Source organism: Cynocephalus volans, chromosome 4, assembly GCF_027409185.1.
Source record: "Cynocephalus volans isolate mCynVol1 chromosome 4, mCynVol1.pri, whole genome shotgun sequence".
Lineage (NCBI taxonomy): Eukaryota > Metazoa > Chordata > Mammalia > Dermoptera > Cynocephalidae > Cynocephalus > Cynocephalus volans.
Genome location: NC_084463.1, coordinates 160123637 through 160147717, shown reverse-complemented (window position 1 = coordinate 160147717; position 24081 = coordinate 160123637). Strand labels below are relative to the sequence as shown.

Sequence of the window (24081 nt, the reverse complement as noted above, 5' to 3'; positions counted from 1 at the left end):
TGCCACGCCCCCATGAGGCCCAGATTCCTCAGGTGAGAGCCGGGGGGCCTCTATCAAACCACCCCAACTTCTGCCCCTGCCCCCCGGAGACCCGGAGGTAGCGACGGGGGTCCCTAGATTGGGAGTTTAGCCTTGGTTCCCCCTCTCCACCTGACTGACTTGGGTAACACCCCGACTCTGTTTCCCATTTCAGGGACTGTGCGCCCTGAGAAGCCACAGGGCAGGGCCCCTGAGATCAGATGGGAGACCCTGTTTGCTGTCGGGCGGGTGAGCAGTTCAGCTGTACAAGCGCTCACAGGGCGCCTCCTTCCTAAACGCAGGGACCCTGACCCTGCCCCGTCTCAAGGAGGTCCCGGTCGGAGGTGGGGGGAAAACCCCAAACAGATCTTTTAATGAAACAACGTGCTGTCTAAAGCCACTAAAATGATCTCTCCTTTTGGATAGACCCACAGTCTCATGGCGTCTGGTCCAGAAACCAGAAACACCACTGGACAGCCAGCCCCTCCCCTCCCCACCTCCTCCAGCCCATCTCGGACTTGTCCTTGACCTTCACATTCCAGGTCTGGTCACAGGTCCTACTCCTGCCGAGGCTTAAAAAAGCCTGTGGTGGAGGGACCCCAGCCCACTCCAGCTCCGGAGCGTCCTCACCGTCACCCCTCCCATGCACCTTCGTTCTTCCCAGGCCTCACTGTGCCCATCTGCCAAATGGGTGTGACCATCCCAACCCCACCTACCTGTCTCCGATGGCAGCTCTAACGACGCAAATTGAGATCAGAGACTTTTTTAAAAAGAAAAGAAAAAAGAACCTTTGAAGGGAGTTGCCCAGCGCGGCGGGCAAACGGGGAGAGAGCGAACTACAATTCCCATCCGGCTCCGGAGCCGCGAGCGTTCCCAGCCCCTGTCCCTGAGCCCAGGGAGAAGCGGCCGCTGCCCAGGTGGCGAGGGAAGTTGTAGTGCCCTGGGCATCCCCCACCCAGGGCAGGACTAGGCGAGAACCCAGGTTGGGCTGGGGCTGGGGGCGCGCAGGGATTGGGGCGCTCTTTTCGACCCCCTGGAAGCCCTCCCCCCCCCCCCCCCCCCCCCCCCCCCCCCCCGGCCTGCGCGACCCAGCCCAGCCCAGGGGTTACTCCCCGCGGCCCGCCCCCTCACTTCCTGGCCGGGAGTTGGCCCCGCCCACACGCGCCTACGCCCTCCCACCTTCACCTTCAGCCGCGTTTCCCATTGGCCGGCGCGCACCTGCCCGTCCGTCGGGGCGGGGCGCGGCGCCCAGGTGAGGGCGCGCAGGCGGCGGCGGAGGAAGGTGACAGCGGGGAGGGCAGGGCGGGAGGGTGGGGGGAGGACGCGCGGACGGACGGACGGACCGACCGACGGGCGGGCATGCGGGCGGCCTGGCTCTAGCCCGGGCGCGGGGCTCCAGCCGCAGCCATGGAGCGGCGGCTGCGCGCGCTGGAGCGGCTGGCGCGGGGCGAGGCCGGCGACGGCCCGGGGCTCGACGGCCTCCTGGATCTGCTGCTGGGGCTGCACCACGAGCTCAGCAGCGCCCCCCTGCGGCGGGAGCGCAACGTGGCACAGTTCCTGAGCTGGGGTGAGTGGCCCGGACGGCACCGAGGGGGGCGGCTCCTGGGACACCGCGCGGGGACCTCCGCGCGCTCTACACCCACAGACCCTCCCTCAGGGACCGCACCCTTACAGCTTCCCCTGGCAGACTCCCCGCACCGGCTCTGACACGTGCCACCGGACCCCGCGGCCTGCTCATTCACCTGCACACCTCAGTGGCTCAGATTCACACACACGCTCGTTACCACTCACAGACCCCGGCTCATGTACACAACACACCTCACACAGACACACCAACTTGTCCCCAGGTATAGACCCCAGCCGCGTGCGCCCAGTACACGCCCCCCCCAGTCACGTGCAGGATTCCTCGCTCAGCACAGCATCACACCTCATTCCCCACGCAGAACACACACGTACATGCAGACCCCCGTGCAGACCATGCGCTGACACGCCTTTCTCAGTCTCCTTCATTCCTCACGGACACACCGGGACACTCACACAGCTCATGGAGAGACCCAGGGAGCCCTGCACTTTGCCCTGTAGACCACCCCAGCCACAATGCTGCACACTCACAGATCCACAGGTGTTGCACAATTGCAGACCGCCGCCCACCCATCCATTTCCTGGCATGCACAACCACCCCAGCATGGACTCAGGAACCAATCTCAGCCCCCTTTTCTGTGCAAACTGCTGGCCAGGCTTCCTAAGGGCTATTCCTCCAGGGCTGGGGAGGGGGCCCTGGCTGGAGGTGGGTCTGCACCCTTTCCCTGTTGACTCAGCACCGGGAGTGGCTGGCCCTGGGTGACCCTGAACCCACTGTGGGCACTGGCGCCAGCCTGAGGGTTCCCCGGTCACACCGGCAGGGCCATGGGGGAAGAGCAGGGTGAGGCGGGTGTTTACCCAGTGGACGACTAGCGTTCCTGGCGCTCCTGAGCTCTGGGCGGGCACAAGGCCCTGCCTGGCATGGTTGGGGGCCTGCCACCCAGATGTGCCAGCAAGTTGGCCTGTCCCCAGCTCTTCTGTCCAGGGTAAGGGCAGTCAGAAGGCCCCTGTCTCCCTGGGACTCCTGCATATTATGTGTGTGTGTCTGACTGTGTTGTCATCACCCACCCCCCCATGACACCCACGCACACGTGTGTGTGTTTGCACACATGAGTGTACTCCTCCCTGCCTGCCTCTGGCACCTCTGCCAGGGACCCCAGCATGGGGGCCTGTCTGTTGACATCTCCCGAGGTAACTCAAAGGGTGGTGACTCACTTCCCTCCTGCCCCGACTTGTCCCTGCTCCTCCTGGAGCCCCCATCCCCTGTGACAAGACAAGGGGACTGGGCAGCCTGTCCTGGAGGCCTGGATCCTCCTGGCTGTGGGCCCCAGGCTTTGGCCCCTGTCTGGCTGGGGGTCACCGCCCTGGCCTCGGTTCTCCCTTGGAGGCCTGTGGCTGCTCCTCCTCGGCTCCACACACAGACCTGGGAAAGAGACAATTAATTTCTGTAATGAGGTTTCCACACCACCCTTGCTGCGGGGGTTCTGCCTGATGAACCTGTGGAGCAGCTCTCTGTCCCACCCACAGACCCGCCCAGCTGGCAAGGAGTTTCCCTCCTGGCAGGGGGAAACTGAGGCAGGGTGCCAGACCACAGCTGCCCCAATCCTGACTGGTCACTCCTGCCTCCCTAAATTCCTAAGACTAATGTCCTCCACCCAGCCTGTGGCTTTTCCAGGCCTGGGAAGGGCCTGGGAGCAGCTGGAGATGCCCTAATCTGATACCTCATGGAGGTATTGGGGACTGTGCGGAAGGAGGCGGTTCTTGGCTAGGCAAAGGCCTCGTCCAGCGAGGAAGGCAGGGCTGAGAGTCACGGGGCTGGCCAGGCCTGGAGGGGATCCTGAGTGCTCACACCTGGGCACCAGGTAAAGAAGTTTTTGGCCTTGTTTTTGAGTCTTACGAGCACCTGTGCAGGCAGTATCTATGCCTCCAGACCGATGGGGCCCCACATGGGGAGCACAGATCCTGTCCTCCCAGAACCCTATGGGAACATTGTCCTTCCTGCCCACCAGGGCTGTCCCAGGGCTCACCTCCAGCTAGGTACCTCTGTGCCTACAGGGTCCTCGGACCCAGGCCCAGAGCTTGGTCCCACAGTTCCCGAATGGCAGAGAAGTTTCTCTGGGAACAAAGAATCTTGCCTGTCCAGTTTCCCAAGACAATCTCTGGTCTGGCCCATTAGGGGGCTAAGAACTTTGAGCTGGCGGTGGGAATGGTATCCCATGGTCCCCAGGGTGACCTGCCAGTCAGGGTCAGGCCCCAGGCTGGGGAAAACTACTGTCCCATCAACATCTGGGATGGAGGCTGCCTGGAATCTGGGGACAGGGGCCCAGGTGGTCAGCTGAGCCAGGACCCTCACCTTCCATGCTTCCTGATCATGGCCAAATGGGCTCCAGATCCTATCAACCCCTTGGCTGGAGGCTGTCCCTGGGGAGGTCATCTGTTCCCTGGCCTCATGGGAGTTGCAGCTCCTGGCTTCCCCAAGGTGAGGGAGGGAGCTGGGGCCCTCTCTGCAAGTGTGCCGAGCCCCACTCTATGTCCCCTCAGCCAGCCCCTTCGTAACAAAGGTGAAGGAGCTGCGTCTGCAGAGAGATGACTTTGAGATCCTGAAGGTGATCGGCCGAGGGGCCTTTGGGGAGGTGAGCAAAGGGCCTGGGGTAGGTGGGGAGGAGGCGGTCACACCTGGGCTTGGCTGACTCATTCTCCCTGTGGCGTCAGGTCGCTGTGGTGAGGCAGAGGGACAGTGGGCAGATTTTTGCCATGAAAATGCTGCACAAATGGGAGATGCTGAAGAGGGCCGAGGTCAGTTTGGGGTCTGGTGGGACTTTGGCACCCTGCATGTGGAGTGGGGGTGGGTGTGTACTGCCATCGAGGCCCACAGGGCATCCGGGGGAAAGTGTGGGCATGGCTGCTGACCAGCCAAGGATACCACCCTCAGCAGTTGCCAATCTCCTATCCCTTTCTCACAATAAGCCTTTCCAAAAGGCAGGCAGGGCCAGCCTGTGGCTCAGTCGGGAGAGTGTGGTGCTGATAACACCAAGGCCACGGGTTCAGATCCCTATATAGGGATGGCCGGTTTGCTCACTGGCTGAGCGTGGTGCTGACAACACCAAGCCAAGGGTTAAGATCCCCTTACCGGTCATCTTTAAAAACAACAACAACAACAACAACAACAACAAAAAACCGAAAGGCAGGCAGAGTTGTTCCCATTTTCCTTATGGTAACACTGAGACCCAGAGCCATAACGCACAGGCTCCGGCTCATCCAAGGTCAGCCTGGGGTGGGGCAGAGCTGTGACCTCGATGTGGGCTCCTAGGCTTACTGAGTCTTTCTCCATCCCCTGAGCTGGCAAGGGGGGTTTCCTGGGCTCTGAACCCACCCACCCTCTGCCCCCACAAACCTGCTGCAGACGGCCTGTTTCCGGGAGGAGCGGGACGTCCTTGTGAAGGGGGACAGCCGTTGGGTGACTGCTTTGCACTATGCCTTCCAAGATGAGGAGTACCTGGTGAGGCTACTTGGTGGGGTTGGAGGGGGGCTGCCTGGGGACAGAGGAGAAGGCCCTTGAGGCCAGGGGTGCTGGGTCCAAAGAGAGAGGCAGACCTCTCCTGCTGGTACCAAGAGGCTTCCACTTCCCACCAGTTCCTGCGCCTGAGCTCTGGCTGGGAACTGGCCACTCCAGAGCTGCTGGAAGACACAGCCCTGTTTTCCCAGAACCCCCCAGGACCACTGTGAGGTGGGCAGGTGCCCCTGTCCCCAGTCTGATTCTAGTCCCCTTCCCACCACACCCAGTACCTGGTGATGGACTACTATGCTGGCGGGGACCTGCTCACGCTGCTGAGCCGCTTCGAGGACCGCCTCCCGCCCGAGCTGGCCCAGTTCTACCTGGCAGAGATGGTGCTGGCCATCCACTCGCTGCACCAGCTGGGCTATGTCCACAGGTGGGCCCCAGCCCCTGCTGCCCTGTTCAACCCCTGCTGGCTGCTCTGGGGATAGCCGAGGTTTGCTGAGCACTCATCCTGTGCCAAACCCCGAGTTGGGTGCTTCATGCATGTGGTTCCTTTGAATGCTCACGCCAAACAACCTTATGTGGTGGGAGCTACTGTCATCCCCATTTTGCAGTGGTAGAAGTCAGAGCATAGCACAGGTAAGCACCTGGCTCAAGGTCACTCAGCTCATGGGTGGCTGAGTCCTGGTCTGCACTACGAAAGTCTGACTCCTGTACCCCCCTCAGTACTCCCTGCTGTCTCCGAGAGCATCCTTGTGGGTCCTTTTCCCCAATCTCGCCCCCTTCTTTCTCCTGGCCATCAGCCTTCTCTCCGTCCCACATGCGTGTGCACACATTGCTCACATGTACACAGGAACACATGTGAGTGCACACACACACACCCCAGTGTTTGCACATGCCTGTGCACATGCAGCTGGGCATGTGCCTAAACACACCTCCACACACGCAGGTCAAGCCCTTTACTCTCCCTGTCCCTCCCCAGGGATGTCAAGCCGGACAATGTCCTGTTGGACATGAATGGGCACATCCGCCTGGCTGACTTTGGTTCCTGCCTGCGTCTCAACAGCAGTGGAATGGTAAGGACCCCACCTTTGAGGGGACACTGGGAAGGCCAAGCTCTCAGGGAATGGGTGCAGGGGTGTCAGTCTCCAGGGGTAAAAAGGGCTGGTGCAGGGGGGCCCAGGCCCTCAGTGGGGCACCAGGCCAGCTGAGCCTGGGGGATGGGGGTGCCAGACCCGGGGCTGCAGTGTGCAGGATCAGGAGGCCTAGCCGAGCTCAAAGCTGTCCTGGTGGTGTCATCAACACCACCACCCACAGGTGGATTCGTCGGTGGCAGTAGGGACACCGGATTATATCTCTCCTGAGATCCTGCAGGCCATGGAGGAGGGCAAGGGTCACTACGGCCCACAGTGTGATTGGTGGTCGCTGGGAGTCTGCGCCTATGAGCTGCTCTTTGGGGAGACGCCCTTCTATGCTGAATCCCTGGTGGAAACCTATGGCAAGATCATGAACCATGAGGTCTGGAAGGGGTTTCAGGAAGGGCAGTGGTTGGAGTCCGGGTGGTTGGAGATGCCTTCAGGCAAGCGTGGGATCCTGGACACTTGACCCAGCCTGACCCACCTGACCCCTCCCTGGCCTGCAGGACCACCTGCAGTTCCCCCCGGATGTGCCTGAGGTGCCAGCCAGTGCCCGAGACCTGATCCGCCAGCTGCTGTGCCGCCAGGAGGAGCGGCTGGGCCGCGGCGGGCTGGATGACTTCCGGAACCACCCCTTCTTTGAAGGCGTGGACTGGGAGCGACTGGCAACCAGCAGTGCCCCCTATATCCCTGAGCTTCGCGGGCCCATGGATACCTCCAACTTCGACGTTGATGATGACACCCTCAACCATCCAGTGAGTGCTGGGTGCCGCTGCAGGAGGGGAGCTGCCCTGCCACTTGCTGGCTGAGGGGACCCCCAAAAGTTCCTTAGAGCAGTTGCTGGGCTGTGGGTCAGGCCTTTGGACCCCAGGACCTCATGAGAGTTACGGTTCACCTGGGCCAGTTCTCCTGCACGGAGGTGGGTTGTGTCAAGTGAAAGTCCTTTGATCCCAGGTGTCATCCTCTTAACCAGAATTCATGTAAGGAAGAAAACTCCCAGAAGCCCCTGAGGCTAGAACCTCAAGGGTGCGTGGGAGCCGTGGTCCATTTTGGTCAGGGCCACATTATCCCCCTAGTTCCCATCTGAGCAAGGGGAGGTTGTCATGCCCAGTCCCAGGGGTCTTCCGGTTGTCAAGCCTCAGCCTGGACTGTGCCTGTTGACTCTGTGACTCTCCTCTCTTCTTCTACAGGGGACCCTGCCGCCACCCTCCCACGGGGCCTTCTCGGGCCACCACTTGCCATTTGTGGGCTTCACCTATACCTCCGGCAGGTGGGTCTAGCCCTTACATAGCTGGTGGGAAGCTGGAGGCATAGCCCATCAGGACTCCAGGAAAGAGGGCAGCGACCCAGCAGCTGTATGTGACAGGTTCTCTGAGCCCTCAGGTCCTCAGGCTCCTGGTAAAGCCACACCTGTGCCCCTCCAGGCCCATCCCAGTATGTGGCTATCACAGTGCTCTCCACAGCAGCCTGAGAATGCACTGGACTCAGAGCCAGAGGCCTGGAGTTTGAAGGGCCCTCCTGTTCCTGAGCCTCACCCTGTGCCTCTGCAAAATGGGCAGGATGACCTCCATCCAGTCCCATACGAAGGGCCAGCCTGAGAGCACAGTGAGCTCATGGTGAGGAATGCTCGGAGACGAGGAGAGCTGAACAGCACTCCCCGAGGGCCCGCTGTGTGCCAGGCATGGGCCACTGGGCTCATCTCACCAAGACCTCTTGACAGCCCTTGGAAGGGGCCCTTTTATCACCTTATTTTCCTGTGAGGAAACTGAGGCTCAGCTATGTTAGGTGACTGTTCAAGGTCATGCAGCTTGTAAGGGCCTGGACTAGGGCTTGAGCCTGGGCCTGGGGACTCTAAAGCCTGTGCCCTGGAGCCACTACTGCCTGTGGCACCAACCTGGGGTCTCCCGAGGGCAGGGCCTGGCCTGGTTGTTCCTTGGATGAAAGAATGATTGGATGGAGAGGCTTTGGGGGTGGGGTTTTTGCCAATGGGTGTTGTCCCTGCCCTCCCCTAGCTCTGGTCCTGACAGCAACTCTGAGCTGTCGGCTGCTCTGGAACGGAAGCTCCACTGTATGGAGCAGGAGAAGGTGGAGTTGAGCTGGAAGCACCAAGGTGTGGGGGAGCAGCTGGCCAGGGTTGGGGGCTGGCCCTGGGGCTACTGCTGTGGGACTAGCTACTCACCTGGGGCTGCCACCTCCCCTCCAGAGGCCCTGAGCAGCCCCACAGACCATCAGGAGCTGGAGCAGCTACGGAAGGAAGTGCAGACTCTACAGGAGAGGCTGTCAGGTATTGCCCGCCATGCCCACCCTGCAGTCCAAGCGGCTTTCCCAGCACACGGGTATTCCCATCTGGGTTCCAGTCCTGACCCTGCTCTGTATTCTATGTGAACTTGTGGGAGTATCTTAAACTCTCTGAGCCTATACATGGAAAATGGGCCAAGGAGACCCACCTCCCAGGCTGTGGAGAAGGTTCCCGAGGTGCTGCATGTGGAGTATCTGGCTGAGAATGGGGCTGTCAGTATGTGCAGATCTTAGTGACTATTTCTGGCAGAGCCGCTGATGGACAGCAAGACTCCCTTGTCCCAGATGGCTGGGCCCCATGCTGGTAGCCCAGGCCAGGATAGTAACCTACATCAGGAGAAAGACCAGCTCCACCAGGTGAGGGCCTGGTGAGGCAGGTGGGTGGCCCAGGCCTTCATGCGGCAGAGGTCCATGCCCTGACTCTGAGCTTACCCTTCCCACCCCCCTGACTCCCCAGGAGCTGGCCGAGGCTCACGCACGGCTGCAGACTCAGGAGCAGGAGCTATGCAGAGCCCAGAGGAGGCAGGAGGAGCTGCTCCAGAGGCTGCAGGAGGCCCAGGAGAGAGAGGCAGCCACAGCCAGCCAGACCCAGGCCCTGAGCTCCCAGCTGGAGGAAGCCCGGGATGCCCGCAGGGAGGTGGGTGACAGGTGGGGGTAGGGACAGTGGCTAGGCCCTTCCCATGTGACCCACATCGTGGCTGGAGGAAGCCTGGGAAGGTTGGCGCAAGGTGCTGGGAATACCACCTGCCTTAGCACCCCCCAGTGTGACTGGCAGAGGCTGGGCCAGGGATGGGGATTGGGACAGGACAGTCTGGGAGTCCACTGCTTCTTCACACCAGCTGTTGGGGGCAGAGCCTGAGACTTTGTAGTAAAGTGGGGCAGAGGGGTTGGGGGGCTAAGTCAGCATTGGCCTGCCTCTGCACCCCATCACAGCTGGAGGCCCAGGCAGCCACCTTGAGCCGGGAGGTGACACGGCTGCAGGGACAGTGTGAGCAAAACCTTGCAGAGTCTTCTCCAGTCAAGGTAGTGAGGTCTTACTCCTTTGGCAAGAGGTACTTCCTCCTTTGGCCTGACTCCTACTCAGGGCCTCAGGGACAGGCCTGTGTCCTAGGGGGGGTGGGCCATGGCCTTTCGGGCCCCTGCCCTGACCCTGTCCATGTTCTTAAGACCGTCCACACAGCCTCTGAGACTAATGGCATGGGACCAACCGAGGGTGAACTGAGGAAGGAGGTGGCCACCCTGCGTGAGCAGCTGGAGCGGGCCCGCAGCCATGAGTGAGTGGGCAGCCAGGGGTGGCGGGGAGGGGCAGGGCATGAGCCCGGGCTGGCAGTCACCTACCTTGGCCTTCTCCTCCCCAGGCCAAGTGGGAAGGAGGCTCTGTGCTGGCTACAGGAGGAGAACCAGCGGCTGAGCCGGGAGCAGGAGAGGGTAAGCAGGGCAGACGGGGGCAGGACAGACAGACAAGGGCTGGAGGTGGGGAGTGGTAAGGTGGGTGGGCAGAGCCACCAGGGTCCCAGCTGGAAGGCAAGCTGTGGCAGGTGAGCAGGGGTGGACACAAACGAGGCTCAGGGCTGCCAGGCCCCCTGGGGACTGACCCTCCTTCCTGCTGACCCGCAGCTGGCAGAAGAACTGGAGCAGGAGCAGCAGAGCAAGCAGCGGCTGGAGGGCGAGCGGCGGGAGACGGAGAGCAACTGGGAGGCCCAGATTGCCGACATCCTCAGCTGGTGGGTGCCCGTGGCCAGGGGTGGGGCCCAAGTGGGGCTGTGGGCCCTGCCCATGACCCTGAGCCCCCTTCCAATCAGGGTGAACGATGAGAAGGTCTCCAGAGGTTACCTGCAGGCCCTGGCCACCAAGATGGCTGAGGAGCTGGAGTCCTTGCGGAACGTGGGCACCCAGACACTCCCTTCCCGGCCACTGGTGAGCCTCAGAGACACCCTGGGAGGTTGGGGGGTGCCATAGCCTCATTCTATAGGTGGGGACACTGAGTTCATGGAAGGTCAGTGACTTACCTATGCTCACAGCAGCTCACTAGCAGAGCTAGGGCTTTGAGCCTGACCAGGTGGCATGGGCAGCTGCGCTTGGTGGGAGGGGACCTCTGAGGCAGCCTTGCCCAGATGGCACCTTACGTGGGTGCCCCCTGGCCACCAGGACCACCAGTGGAAGGCACGGCGGCTGCAGAAGATGGAGGCCTCAGCCAGGCTGGAGCTGCAGTCAGCGCTGGAGGCTGAGATCCGTGCCAAGCAGGGCCTGCAGGAGCGGCTGGCGCAGGTGCAGGAGGCCCAGCTGCAGGCTGAGCGGTGAGCCCGGGGGCAGGCGCTGCAGGGGCCGGGGCTGTGCAGAGGCCTGTGATGAGCTTGTGCCCGTTCTCCCCCAGCCGTCTGCAGGAGGCCGAGAAGCAGAGCCAGGCCCTGCAGCAGGAGCTGGCTGTGCTGCGGGAGGAGCTGCGGGCCCGTGGGCCGGGGGGTGAGTGCGCCACATGCCTGTCCCTGGGCCAGGCCCCACGCCAGCCTCATGGCTACCTAGGGGCTCCCACGACAGCTTTGCAGGGCTGTGGAGATAGGAGCCTATTCCCAGACTCTGATGCTTGCCTCACTATTGGTCACTGATTTACTGAGCACCTGCTGTGTGCCAGCCCCAGCCCTGCTGGCCCCTGGTTCCTCAGGCCAGGTCCACCCCTCCCCCAGTGACCCACACCCTTTGTTTGCAGACACCAAGCCCTCAAACTCCCTGATTCCCTTCCTGTCCTTCTGGAGCTCAGAGGTAAGAGCCAGGTGGAGCGACTTGTTGGGGAGAACTGGGGAGAGGCGCCGGCACCTTGACTTTGTCCCTCCTTCTTCCATCCCCAGAAGGATTCTGCCAAGGACCCTGGCATCTCAGCAGAGGCCCCAAGGCCTGGGGTGGAGCCAGAACTGAGGCCGGAGGGCCGCCGCAGCCTGCGCATGGGGGTGAGGACAGGCAGGGTCCCCAGCTGGGGCTGGCCCCCTCTGCCTCATGCCCTTCTCATCTGCTGGCTTGCTCTCCGTAGGCCGTGTTTCCCAGAGTGCTTGCTGCTGCTGCTGCCCCTGCAGAAGCTCCTCCTACTAAGGTCAGTGCCCAGAAGGGCGAAATGGGGTGGGGGACAAGCCATTCTGCTGGTCTCTGAAGACCTGGTTGGTACCCTCCACGAGCCTCATGGCTGGCAGACCGCATTTGGGGCGGTGGCAGTGGCCATGAGTTTGACTGCTGGTTGGAGCCCAGCGTCCGTGTTCCCGCCTGGCTCAGCCCCTTGTCCCACCTGGCCCCTCAGGAATGGGGCATGGGACCCTGGGAGGCTGTGGGCCAGCGTGGGTAATGGCTTGTCTCCCTCCTCAGCCTGGCTCACACACGCTGCGCCCCCGGAGCTTCCCATCCCCTACCAAGTGTCTCCGCTGCACCTCGCTGATGCTAGGCCTGGGCCGCCAGGGGCTGGGCTGTGATGGTGAGAATCCCCCCCCCACACCCCTACCTCCCATTTTCTGGCCACAGCCCCCAGGTGTGTGACCCTGACACCCTGGCTTTTCTCTCAACCCAGGGTCACTGGCACCTCCTGGTCAAATTTCCCACTGCTCAGTTTTTCTTTATCTTTCTTTTCTCACTTGATGGGGAAGTGGTGACATTTCAGGTGCCACCGTAGCTCAGGGAAGCTGCAGCTGGGAATGCTGTCCCCTCCCAGCCTCACACCATCCACCTTTTCCCGCTTTCCCCACAGCCTGCGGCTACTTCTGTCACTCAACCTGTGCCCCACAGGCCCCACCCTGCCCCGTGCCCCCTGACCTCCTTCGCAGTGCCCTGGGAGTGCACCCCGAAACAGGCACGGGCACTGCCTACGAGGGCTTCCTCGCGGTAAGCTGGGGCTGGGGGCCGGGGCTGCCGGGCCCAGGGCGAGGGTCTGCGCGGGGACTCCCATGCTACCTTCCCCCAGGTGCCACGGCCCTTGGGCGTCCGGCGGGGCTGGCAGCGGGTGTTTGCTGCCCTCAGTGACTCGCGCCTGCTGCTGTTTGATGCTCCAGAGCCGCGGCTCAGCCCAGCCAGCGGGGCCCTCCTGCAGGCGCTGGATCTGAGGTGGGTGCTGGGCAGTGGCAAGGGGCTAGTGGGGCAGCCAGAGCTGGTGTGATCTCTGACCTGCTCCATGGACCTCCCAGGGACCCCCAGTTCTCCGCCACTCCTGTCCTGGCCTCTGATGTTATCCATGCCCAATCCAGGGACCTACCACGCATCTTTAGGGTGAGTGCCTAGGGCAGGATGGACTATCAACCTTTCCATGCTGTCCCCACCCTGGCCCCTGTTCTCCCTCACCACGGCTGCCCTCCTCAGCCAGTCCGTTGCCTCCACGTGGACGGCCACAGTAGCCTCCAGCCTGCAGCCACAACAGACTTTCCACATGTGAATCTGCCCATGTCCTGCCTTGTTTAGGACCCTTCTGTGGCTGCCCGCTGCCCTCGGGGTGCTCCTGACCGAGGACTTGAGGCCCCTGGATCTGGCCCTGCAGGCCTCCCTGGCCCTCTCCCCTCTGCTCTGGCCACACCTTACTTTCTCCAGTACCAAGAGTGCCCTGCACCCCATGTGCACCTCATGCTTGGTCCTTCTCATTCTGTCCCCCTGCACAAAACGCCAGCCCCTGCCGGTCCCCAACCCCTCACCCCCCCTTGACCAACTCCTAGGTAGTCGAGTCATCCCTCAGGCTCCAGCAGAAATGTCTTGTCCCCTGGGTGGTGGTTCTTCACCTCTTGGCCTGGGTTAGGGGACCTACACTGTGTTCCCATAGTGCCTGTCCTTCCCCTATTATGGCTGATCACAGGGCTCTGGAATTATCTGTGTCTTGCTCTGGCCACCCTGTCTGGCTTGTCCCTTGCTGTAGACAGTGACTAACCCTGCACCTGGCAAGCACACAGTCCGTGTTTATCAACATCAGCTGGTGGAGAAGGGAAGGGAGGAAGGTGGATAGCTCTCAGCCATGGCCTCCAGCCTGGGTCCCTGCCTGTAGGTGACAGCTTCCCAGCTGACAGTGCCACCAACCACGTGCAGTGTGCTGCTGCTGGCAGAAAACGAGGGGGAGCGGGAGCGCTGGCTGCAGGTGCTGGGTGAGCTGCAGCGGCTGCTGCTGGCCGCACGACCGAGGCCCCTGCCCGTGTATACACTCAAGGAGGCCTATGACAACAGGCTACCACTGCTGCCCCATGCACTCTGCGCTGCCATCATCGGTGAGCTAAGGGCACCACCTTGGGCAGGCATTGGGGAGAAGTAGGGGTGGTGGTGGCCCAGGCACAGTCACAAGGCCACTGTCACTGACCATTCCCTGCAGCCATGGGCTGTGGACTCTGCCTTGCACAAGAATCCTCTTGACCCCGCTCTGTGCATGGCTGTGTGAAGAGTCCTGGGCCAGGGCAGGGGCCTGGCTTCTCGCCGCTCCATGTTTTTGTGCCTCAGTCTCGGCTTTTCCTAGAGGAATCTCAGGTGAGCGGAAGGAACCATAACTTTAGAAAGACAAACAAGGAATTTGGTGTGGTTGTCTTCCTAACAGCTGGATGACTGTGGGGGAGCTGTGGAACCCCCCGGAGCCTCACAGCATCTCATGTTTGGAGCTGCCATGAGGTGCACTTGTGTGCGGCCGGGAGTCTGGGCCTCAGCAGGGCCCCTCCATAACTGGGAAAGAGGTGGGAAGCAGAGCTTCCCCAGCAGCCCCTGCCCTGGGGTGTTGGGACCTCTCCCTGTAGTCCCTGGGGACAGGGGCCACAGGAGAGATGCACGGGTCCCCAGGCCAGCAGGGAGCCACAGGGGATAAGGGCGTTATGAAGTAAGGGGCTCTGCTTCATACTTGCCCAGCACTGCTTCCTCTCCTGCTCACAGCCACTCTGTGAGAAACAGACCATCATCAGCCCCAGTTTACATAAGGGGAAACCGAGGCTCTGAGAAGTGACGTGACGTAGGCCAAATCCCACAGCTCGAGGTGGTGGGCCCCCACAGCCATTCTCCCATGAGAGCCAGTCCAGACTGTGGGGGAGAAGAGTCCAGTGATGCAAGGACAAGGGACAGTGGGATTATTACTACCTCCATTTCCTCAAGAGAAACTGAGGCCCAGCAAGGGCAGGAGACTGCCAGTCTCCCCATCACTGGATGGGCCCTCTGACCCCTGACCCTCTCCCTTCCTCTACCAGACCAGGAACGGCTTGCTCTGGGCACTGAGGAGGGGCTGTTTGTGATCCATCTGCACAGCAACGGTACATGCCAAGGCTGGGCCAGGGTGGGGTCAGCTCCAGGGGACAGAGGAGGATGAGGAGTGGGCTGTTCGTTACCCACCTGCTGGTGACACTCCCCTCGCCAACCCCACAGACATCTTCCAGGTGGGGGAGTGCCGGCGGGTGCAGCGGCTGGCTGTGAGCTCCACTGCAGGCCTGCTGGTTGTGCTGTGCGGCCGTGGCCCCAGTGTGCGCCTCTTCACCCTGGCCGACCTGGAGAGTGTGGAGGCAGTGGGCACCAAGATCCCTGAGTCTCGAGGCTGCCAGGCACTGGCAGCCGGGCGCATCCTGCAGGCCCGCACCCCCGTGCTCTGTATAGCTGTCAAGCGCCAAGTGCTGTGCTACCAGCTGGGCCCAGGCCCTGGGCCCTGGCAGCACCGCATCCGTGAGCTGCAGGCACCCGCACCTGTGCAGAGCCTGGGGCTGCTGGGTGACCGGCTGTGTGTTGGTGCTGCTGGTGCCTTCACACTCTACCCACTGCTCAACGAGGCTGCGCCCTTAGCACTGGGGGCCGGTCTGGTGCCTGAGGAGCTGCCACCGTCCCGTGGGGGCCTGGGAGAGGCGCTCGGCACCGTGGAGCTCAGCCTCAGTGAATTCCTGCTGCTCTTCACCACTGCTGGAGTCTACGTGGATGGTGCTGGCCGCAAATCTCGTGGCCATGAGCTGCTGTGGCCAGCGGCGCCCACAGGCTGGGGTAAGGCCTGTGGAAGGCCTGGCGCCTTTGGTGTTTTGGAGGAAAATGGGATCCTACCCAAACTCCTGAGTTTGGCATTGGAGGCTCTGCACACCCTGGCCTACCCTTGGTGGCTCACGTGGGATCTGCCTCTTCCATGCCTTAGCGCATGCCCTTCCGCCTGCTGAGCTGCTCTCCTTCCTTTTGTACCTGGCAAACTCCAAGTCCAGCTCCAATACTGGCTTGGTCCTGGACCTGGTAGGCACTCAGTAAATGACCACCATGATTGCTGTCATTGTTATCACTGCCTTCATGCTCCCTGTCCTGTCCTCTGCCATTATGGTCCTTCGCTTCTCTTTGTTCAAATCTCTTTCCTGGCTCATAGAACTTCCTACTTTATGACATGTTTGGTGCACTGGGAGCCTGCACAATGGGCTGGGGTTGGTTTCTTCATCCACGTCCAGCACCCAGCCCAGGCAAGCATACTCGAGGAACTAGGAATGCTTGGAGGAATGAATGAATGAATGAATGGATGAGACAGTGGGGCAGTCTGGGGCACTTAAGTAACTGGTGTGATGGCAGGCTAAAGGCTGGAAGAGAGGAACAGAGCTTCCTTCATGTGCGATGGCTCTTCTGGGGTGGGGCCTGTGGGTTGGGTGTAGCACAGACATTCAGCATTGTAGGCATCGGACCCAGACTGCCAGGGGCCAAATCCCAGCTGTCGTTCATCAGCTGGGTGACCTCGGCCATTACTTAGCTCTGGGGTTTCCATTCTCTCATCTGTAAATTAGAGGTGATTATAGAACCTGCTCAGAGTTGTTTGAGAATTAAGGGATAAAATACATGTCTAGTGTTTAGAACTGTGCCAGGCATGTAGTGAGCGCTCCGTGGTTGTCTAATTTGTTATGGAGGTTGGCTGGGACAAGGGGAGAGTCTTCGGAGGAAGGACCTTTGCATGAGGTGTGGGCACAGGGTGTTCTCCATGGTACAGAGGAGGAAACAAGCTCAAGGCCTGGCCTGTTAGCTCAGTTGGTTAGAGGGCGATGTTATAACACCATGGTCAAGGGTTCGGATGCCCGTACCGGCCAGCCGTGGAAATAAATAAAAGGAAACAAGCTCAGAGAGGTGCCTGACATGCCAGGGGCTGCACAGCACAGGCAGTTTCCCGCCTGCAGGTTACGCAGCCCCCTACCTGACAGTGTTCAGCGACAATTCCATCGAGGTGTTTGACGTGAGGAGAGCAGAGTGGGTCCAGACTGTGCCGCTCAAGAAGGTGAGGGCCTGCCCAGGCCCCAGCGCTGCAGTGGGGTGGGGTCGGCTGGCATGGCCTGACCTCTGTGCCTGCTGCCTCAGGTGCGGCCCCTGAATCCCGAGGGTTCCCTGTTCCTCTATGGCACCGAGAAGGTCCGCCTGACCTACCTCAGGAACCGGCTGGCAGGTGAGGGAGCGTGCGCGCGGGTGTGTGTACACGTGTGCGCGTTCACCTGTGCTCACGTGTGGGTGTGTGTCTCTCAGCGCCAGCAGACCGGGGCCTTGGGGACTTGTGAGCACCGCCCTGCTCTGTGTTTCTCCCACAGAGAAGGACGAGTTCGACATCCCCGACCTCACCGACAACAGCCGGCGCCAGCTGTTCCGCACCAAGAGCAAGCGCCGCTTCTCCTTCCGCGTGTCGGAGGAGCAGCAGAAGCAGCAGCGCAGGTGCGCGTGCGCGATGCCGCGGCGGGGCGGGGGCGGGGCGTTACCTTGGCCGCGCCGCCTCACGCACCCGCTCCGCCCGCAGGGAGCTGCTGAAGGATCCTTTTGTGCGCTCCAAGCTCATCTCTCCGCCCACCAACTTCAACCACCTTGTGCACATGGGCCCTTCCAACGGGAGGCCCAGCGCCAGGGACCTGCCGCGGGTGAGTCCCCCGGAGCCAATCACAAGCCTCGCTGGTGAGGCTGAGCCAATCACCGGCCTCTCTGGTGAGCTCATTCACTGCACTACCTGGGAGGACCCGGAGGCCCGTGACTCCTCCTCTGTACCTGGGACCTTAGCACGTTCAGGCTGGAGGCGGAGGGGAGTTGATTTGTCCTGGTCTGTTGGGCCTTCCGGTCCCAATCCCCTCTGCATTGTCCCCTAGCAGGCTCCAGAAGAGAGAGGCCGAGGTGCCCGCAGTTCCGGCCCGCAGCGGCCCCACAGCTTCTCCGAGGCGTCGCGGCGCCCAGCCTCCACAGGCAGTGTCGACCTCGCTGGAGAAGCAGACCCCAGTAAGGGCAGCCCCCAGCCCCCAGTGCCACACCCCCGCCCAAGTTACCACCCCCTTTGGGCCCCCCCCACAGACTTGACCTTGGCTTCTTTTGTCCCCCCATACTGCTGGAGCAGTGAAGAGGAAACCTTGGACGTCTCTGTCCAGCGAGTCTGTGTCCTGCCGCCAGGGATCTCTGAGCCCCGCCGCCTCTCTAACGCAGGTGAGCCAGAGGAAGGGGCTTTTCCCTCCTCCATTCGAAAGACGGGCAGTTCTGTTCCTTGCTAAGCCCTGCGTGTGACCTGAGGCCGGAAAACAGGCTGTGTCCATCCCTGTCCTCAACCCTAAGAGATGCGGGCTGAAGACTGGCCAGTTAGCTCAGTTGGTTAAAGCACAGCTTTATAACCTCAAGGTCACGGGTTCAGATCCCCATACAGGCTAGCTACAAAAAAAAAAAAAAAAGCAAAAACAAACAGGGAGAAAGAGAGAGATGTAAGCTCTTACCTGTCTCACCCCACCTGTGGGCACCAGCAGGGGCCTGCAGGCAGGTTGGTCTAGGTGAGAATCTTGTCTCTGACTGCTCCTGGGGAGGTACCCAACTTCCCTGAGCTTGTCTGACCTATAAAACGAGGTTATTGCTGAGTCTGTACCTTGGAAGGAGTCAGCACAGAAGGGGAGCTCTTGGGCTTCTTACAGAGGCTCAGCCTATGGAGGGAGGTGGCGGTGGGGTGGCTAGAGGAGGGAGCAATCCATTCTGACTGAGGACAGGGGAAGACCTAAGAAGAGCTGGGAAGGCTCCCTCTCACCCACTGGCCACATCTTCAACCCTCTGCACTGCCCCCCAACTCCCACCCCCACTGCAGTCACCCCAGGCCACTCAGAGCCCTGGGACTTGCCATGTTCTTCCACATTTTCAGGCTCTTGCCCCTGCTTTGAATGCCCTTCCCTTTCCTCAGGCTGCTCTCAAGGCTGCCCACCACTGTCAACTTCAAAGAAACCTTCCTGGCCACCTGGTCAGGTGGTCACTGCCTCCCTGGAGCTGGTGCGACCTTAGCCACTCCCCTCTCTCCACCTCTATCCCTTCCTTGTGGCTTCTGCTGTGCTGTGGTTTTCTTCTGGGAACCCATCCTCCTTCCTTGACTCTGGGCTCCTTTATGGTGGGGGTCAGTAAAACATATTTTTTGATTGAAAAAAGAATGGAGCAAAAGAAGTTTAAGTTCATTCAGAGTTAAATGGGAGTTCTCCAGTTTCTTCCAGTGATCATGTAAGCCCATCCCATGTCACATCTGGATTCCTCCATGGGCTCTGCTACAGCAGGTGATGGGTCCTAGGGAGGCCTCTGGGAGGCAATGGACTGGTGAGGAAAGAGTCCTCCCTGCCTCTTCCCACCCTGACTTCCTTCTCTTTCACCTCCAGGTCTCAGAACGACCCCGGAGCCTCCCCCCAGCTCCTGAATCAGAGAGTTCCCCTTGATACCCTCTGGAAGGGTCCACCCCAATCCCAGCACAGAAAGACATGAGGAAGCAAAGAGCGTGAGGCGTGCCATACTCCGGCTGGTCCGGGGCATGTGGAAATTTGGACTCAGGGAGGGCCTGGTCTGGGCAGTGACTGGGAGACTTGCCTGGGTTCCCAGAATTTGGGGGTCCTGACTCCCAGCCCTCATCTCGCCTTTCCCTTCTGCTCCCAGCCCCAGCCTGTTCTAGCTACTGGGAATAGAGTGGCACTTCATTTGTCCTGGTGTCCAGAGGTGATGGTGCCAAAGCTCTTAGAATGAGGGATAGAGAAGGACTGAGTTCCTGGGAGCAGGTCAGGGGTCTTGTCTGTGGACTGTCTGGTTCCCAGCTGGGGCCAAGATGAGACCTGTATGGGTCTCTGCTCAGGGCCAGGGTGGGAAAGACCGGCTCTGATCCAGAGGAAAGGAGGATAGAGAAAGAGGGGGAAGGATGTAGGTGAAGGAGGTGAGAGAGAGGCAAGGCGGAGAGAAAAGGAGGTGGAGGAAGAGGTGATGGGAAGTAGAAGGAGACAGAAGCTATCCAGAGGAGGAGAGAGGGATGAAGGAGTGACATAGAGGAGGACCAGGGAGAGACAGGGGAGAGGGACGGGAGGAGAGCAGACCCAGGGTCCTTTCTCTGGGGAGGAGCTTGGTGAGATTGGGGAGAGAGAGGGGCACAGTGAGGACTGCCTTTGTCAGCTAATCCGCCCAGAGGGGAAGATAATTTCTAGGCAGGGACGGGGTGGGGAGGGTATTTATAAGGGCTTCTTGGTGGGAGTTGGGCACCTGGCGGGGGGCCACTGGATGGTCTCTAGACACACACTGGCCCTTCCTAGAAAGGGGGCTCCTTTTTCTCGAAGCTTCAACCAACTCTGTATTAGGGGAACTTAGGGGGCATTTTATTATTGATCACAGTCATTATTATTGTTATTATATTACTGTTTTTATTAAACCTCCCCCTACTAAAGTGTGGGGGCAAAATAAGTATTTATCTTCTCAAATGCCACATTCCCAGGAGGGATAGACTCTAATGCTCTGTGAAGCAGCAAGAAACCAATAAAGACAACTTTGTAAGCTGCTGGCTTCCCTGTCTGGATCTGTGCTTCTGGGGTTCAGAAAATGGGGGGATCGGGGGTGGGGGGAGGAGTGGGGGTATCATGGACAGTTAAAGACCAGGTTACCTTCCTGCATTTTCAGGAATCAGATGGCACACTCGAATGGGGTAAATGAGGAGAGCTGGATAATGAAGGGACGGTTTACGGAAGTGTGGGCAGTGTTAAGGGAACCCACCAAGGAGAGGTGGTGCCCAGGGGCCCTAGCAGCAGTGGGGAACTGTTGGAACTGTCAGACCAGCCAGGCAGGAAGAGGCAGTGGTGCCACCTGACAGGAGCTGTGGCTTTCCGCAGAAGAACTTAGCCATGGCCTAGCAGGAGGCAGCCCAGGAAATAAATTCCTCCACCTCACTCTGCTCCCTCCGATTTCCTGCCTCTCTTGGTCCAAACCCAGCCAGCAGCCAGAGGCCCTGAGAGCTCAGTTCCTGCAGGTCAGTCATAGAGGGCAGCCTTGGGGGCACAGAGCAGGGTGGGAAAGGGTGGAAGTGGATCTGGAGGACACACCAAGGGTATCCAGCATCCCACTGCCCACCTGGGTAAGGCTGCTGAGAGGAGGGAGAGGGGGAAGGTGGGGAAGTCTGGGAGGGTCCCACTTTTTCTTAGCTGGGGTGTCCATGACTGGGCAGGACTCAGGCCCTGTGGCTGGGCTGGATGGGGAAGGAGGGTGGGGCATGTGCCCTGGGATCAGGGCAGGCCTGGGGGGCCCTATAACTAGGGGAAAGTACTGAAAAGAGGCTCAGGGGCCACTGTCTGGTTGCGAATAGGGGTTGGAGAGTGTCCATAAATTCTAGGGCCTGGTTAGGAGCCCAGGCTTGGAAGTCAGACAACTGGATTCTAGTCTAGCTGTGCAGTCATGGGCAAATTACCTGACCTTGCTAAGCTTCAGTTTCCCCATCTGTAAATGGGAATAATAAAACCCATCTCTCTTAGGGCTGGCCCGTGGCTCACTTGGAAGAGTGTGGTGCTGATAACACCAAGGCCAAGGGTTCAGATCCCTATATAGGGATGGCTGGTTGGCTCACTTGGGAGAGCGTGGTGCTGACAACACCAAGCCAAGGGTTAAGATCCCCTTACTGGTCATCTTTTTAAAATACAACCCCCCCCCCCCCCCAAAAACCCATCTCATGGGAGGTTCTAGTGAGACTTTGGTGAGATGATGTAAAATGCCTTCGGCCCACTCAGGAAATGTTTCCTTTGCCTATTAGGGTGCAGAAGTCCTAAGAAAGAGCTCTGGGCAGGCAGCAAGGATGCTCAGGCCTCTGGTAAGCTAAGACCTCGAGCCATCCCTCACCAAATTACAGAAATGGCTGCTTCTCTGGCACCCAGCAATCATTTAGCCAAAAACCTTTCAAATTTTTATATTTAAAATTTTTTTATTTTTTATATTTAAAAAAATTAATTTCTTCCCAATATTTTATGTTGACAAATTCCAAACCTACAGAAAGACTGCAAGAATATGAACTCCATATAGTCTTTACCTAGATCCACCGATTAACATTTTGCCACTTTTGCTTTACCTCCATATCTATCCATATCTACATACATATAGCATATACTTTGCTAAACCATTTGAAAGTATGTTACAGACATATTGAACTTCGCACCTAAATATGTCAACAGGCATCTTTTAAGAATGAGAAGCCACTAGGACTGCCAGTTAGCTCAGCTGGTTAGAGTGCAGTGTTGATAACACCAAGGTCAAGGGTTTGGATCCCCTTGCTGGCGAGCCACAAAATAAATAAAGTAAAAAGCCACCAGAAACCATCGTTATATTGTTCTAACGTTATTTAATATACAATCTGTTAAGGGTTCAGCTGTAACCTCCCCAAAATTCTTTTTTTTGGGGGGGAAAGCTAATCTTTGGCATTTAACACCTGACAGCTAGAATAAATAAATATATACATTTACACATAGGAAACTTGGAGCCAAAGCATTTGGCAAAAGCGGAAAAAAGAGAATTAAAAGGTAAAATAATGATCGTGAGCAGCAGTGGCAGCAGCAACAGCAATAATCACGTGGTGTCCAGCCTTTCCTAGAAACTTCCTGCATCACCACCTCTCTATTTTTTAAAAAAATTTTATCAGTATACAATGTAGTTGATTTTCATGTCCCTTTACCGATTCCTCCCTCCCCCTCCCACCCATCTTTTTTTGGTGGGGGGGCTGGCTGATACTGGGTGTACAAACCTGTGACCTCGGCAATACAAGGCTGCACTCTAACCAACTGAGCTACTTGGCCAGCCCTGTGTCACCACCTCTAAAAACCCCAGTTCTAAGAACCTCCCAAAATTCATGTTGAAGTCATAACCGCAGATAACTTTTAGAGTATGACCTTTTTTGGAAATAAGGTCATTGAAGATGTAATTAGTTAAAATTAGGTCATTAGGGTGGGCCATAATCCGATATGACTAGTGTCCTTTAAAAGGGGGGAAACTTGAACACACACACACATAGAATACCATGTTAAGATGAAAGCAGAGATTGGGGCGATGCTCCGAGGGATGCCACAGATTGCCAGCAAACCACCAGAAGCCAGGAGAGAGGCACAGAGCAGATTTTCCCTACAGCCCTTGGAAGGAACCAACCCTGCCAATACCTTGATCTTGAACTTCTTTTTTTGTGGCTGGCCAGTACCAGGATCCAAACCCTCATCCTTGGTGTTCTAACACCGCACCCTAACCAACTGAGCTAATAGGCCAGCCTTTGATCTTGAACTTGTATACTCCAGAACAGTGACACAATAAATTTCTGTTGTTCAAACCACACAATTTTTGATGCAATTGGGTCACAAATGTTCTTTACAGAATTTTTGAAAAATTGAGGATCCAATTCTCTAGCTCATAACCTTACATTTGGTTGTTACGTCTCTTTAGTCTTCTTTAATCTGGAACAGTTCCTACCTCCCCCCACCCCCTTTTTTCCCCCTGGTGGCTGGCCAGTATGGGGATCCAAACCCTTAACCTTGGTGTTACGACACCATCCTATAACCACCTGAGCTAACCAGCCAGCACTCCGCCTTTTCTTGTCTTTCATGATTCTGACATTTTTGAAGGGTCCAGGCCAGTTTTTTTGTAAAATGACCTACAATTTGCATTTGTCTGATTGTTCCCTTATTAAGTTCAAATTGCACTTTTTTTGTCAAGAGTATTACCTAGTTGATGTCATTTTAAATAAATTTTAATTACAATACTACACAGATAGTCTTTGTAAAAAAATTAGTGGCTGGGCCGGCCTGTGGCTCACTCGGGAGAGTGTGGTGCTGATAACACCAAGGCCACGGGTTCGGATCCCATATAGGGATGGCTGGTTTTCTCACTGGGTGAGTGTGGTGCTGACAACACCAAGTCAAGGGTTAAGATCCTCTTACCAGTCATCTTTAAAAACAAACAAAAAAAAAATTAGTGGCTGAATTCCCCTTTGACTTTCTCCTCTCCCTCATGAGGTTAATTTATGTTAAAGTGTTCCATGTATACCCATATATACAGATTGGCGGAGTCAAGAAAGGCCACCCCCACGGCTGGCCCGTGGTTCACTTGGGAGAGTGCGGTGCTGAAAATGCCAAGGCCACAGGTTCAGATCCCTATATAGGGATGGCCAGTTCGCTCACTGGCTGAGTGTGGTGCTGACAACACCAAGCCAAGGGTTAAGATCCCCTTACTGGTCATCTTTTAAGAAAAAAAGAAAGGCCACCCTCTCCTGGCCTGTTTGTGTCCAGCAGTGGGAACCAAGTTGGAGCCTCAGGCCCTTCCCTACCCCTGCTCTCACGCTCACAGCGTGCTCCCAATCACCACCCC

The 24081-nt window shown here is 58.5% G+C and overlaps 1 protein-coding gene across 1 annotated transcript; it reads left to right on the top strand.

Moving 5' to 3' along the window:
* The first annotated feature begins 1425 nt into the window (after positions 1 to 1425).
* Positions 1426 to 20233, top strand: CDC42BPG (CDC42 binding protein kinase gamma). The gene is made up of 37 exons (XM_063096001.1): positions 1426 to 1585; positions 4141 to 4232; positions 4312 to 4395; positions 5003 to 5098; positions 5383 to 5531; positions 6081 to 6174; positions 6416 to 6616; positions 6741 to 6989; positions 7425 to 7504; positions 8247 to 8344; positions 8438 to 8518; positions 8783 to 8889; positions 8990 to 9169; positions 9466 to 9555; positions 9700 to 9806; positions 9891 to 9960; positions 10150 to 10256; positions 10335 to 10449; positions 10681 to 10829; positions 10907 to 10995; positions 11240 to 11292; positions 11379 to 11477; positions 11558 to 11617; positions 11884 to 11989; positions 12260 to 12393; positions 12473 to 12612; positions 12693 to 12774; positions 13535 to 13751; positions 14706 to 14768; positions 14881 to 15480; positions 16635 to 16732; positions 16813 to 16897; positions 17037 to 17157; positions 17240 to 17357; positions 17583 to 17706; positions 17822 to 17907; positions 19101 to 20233. Exons 1-37 carry the CDS (start codon positions 1426 to 1428, stop codon positions 19155 to 19157), a joined length of 4641 nt encoding a protein of 1546 aa, XP_062952071.1. The 3' UTR covers positions 19158 to 20233.
* Positions 20234 to 24081: the final 3848 nt, after the last annotated feature.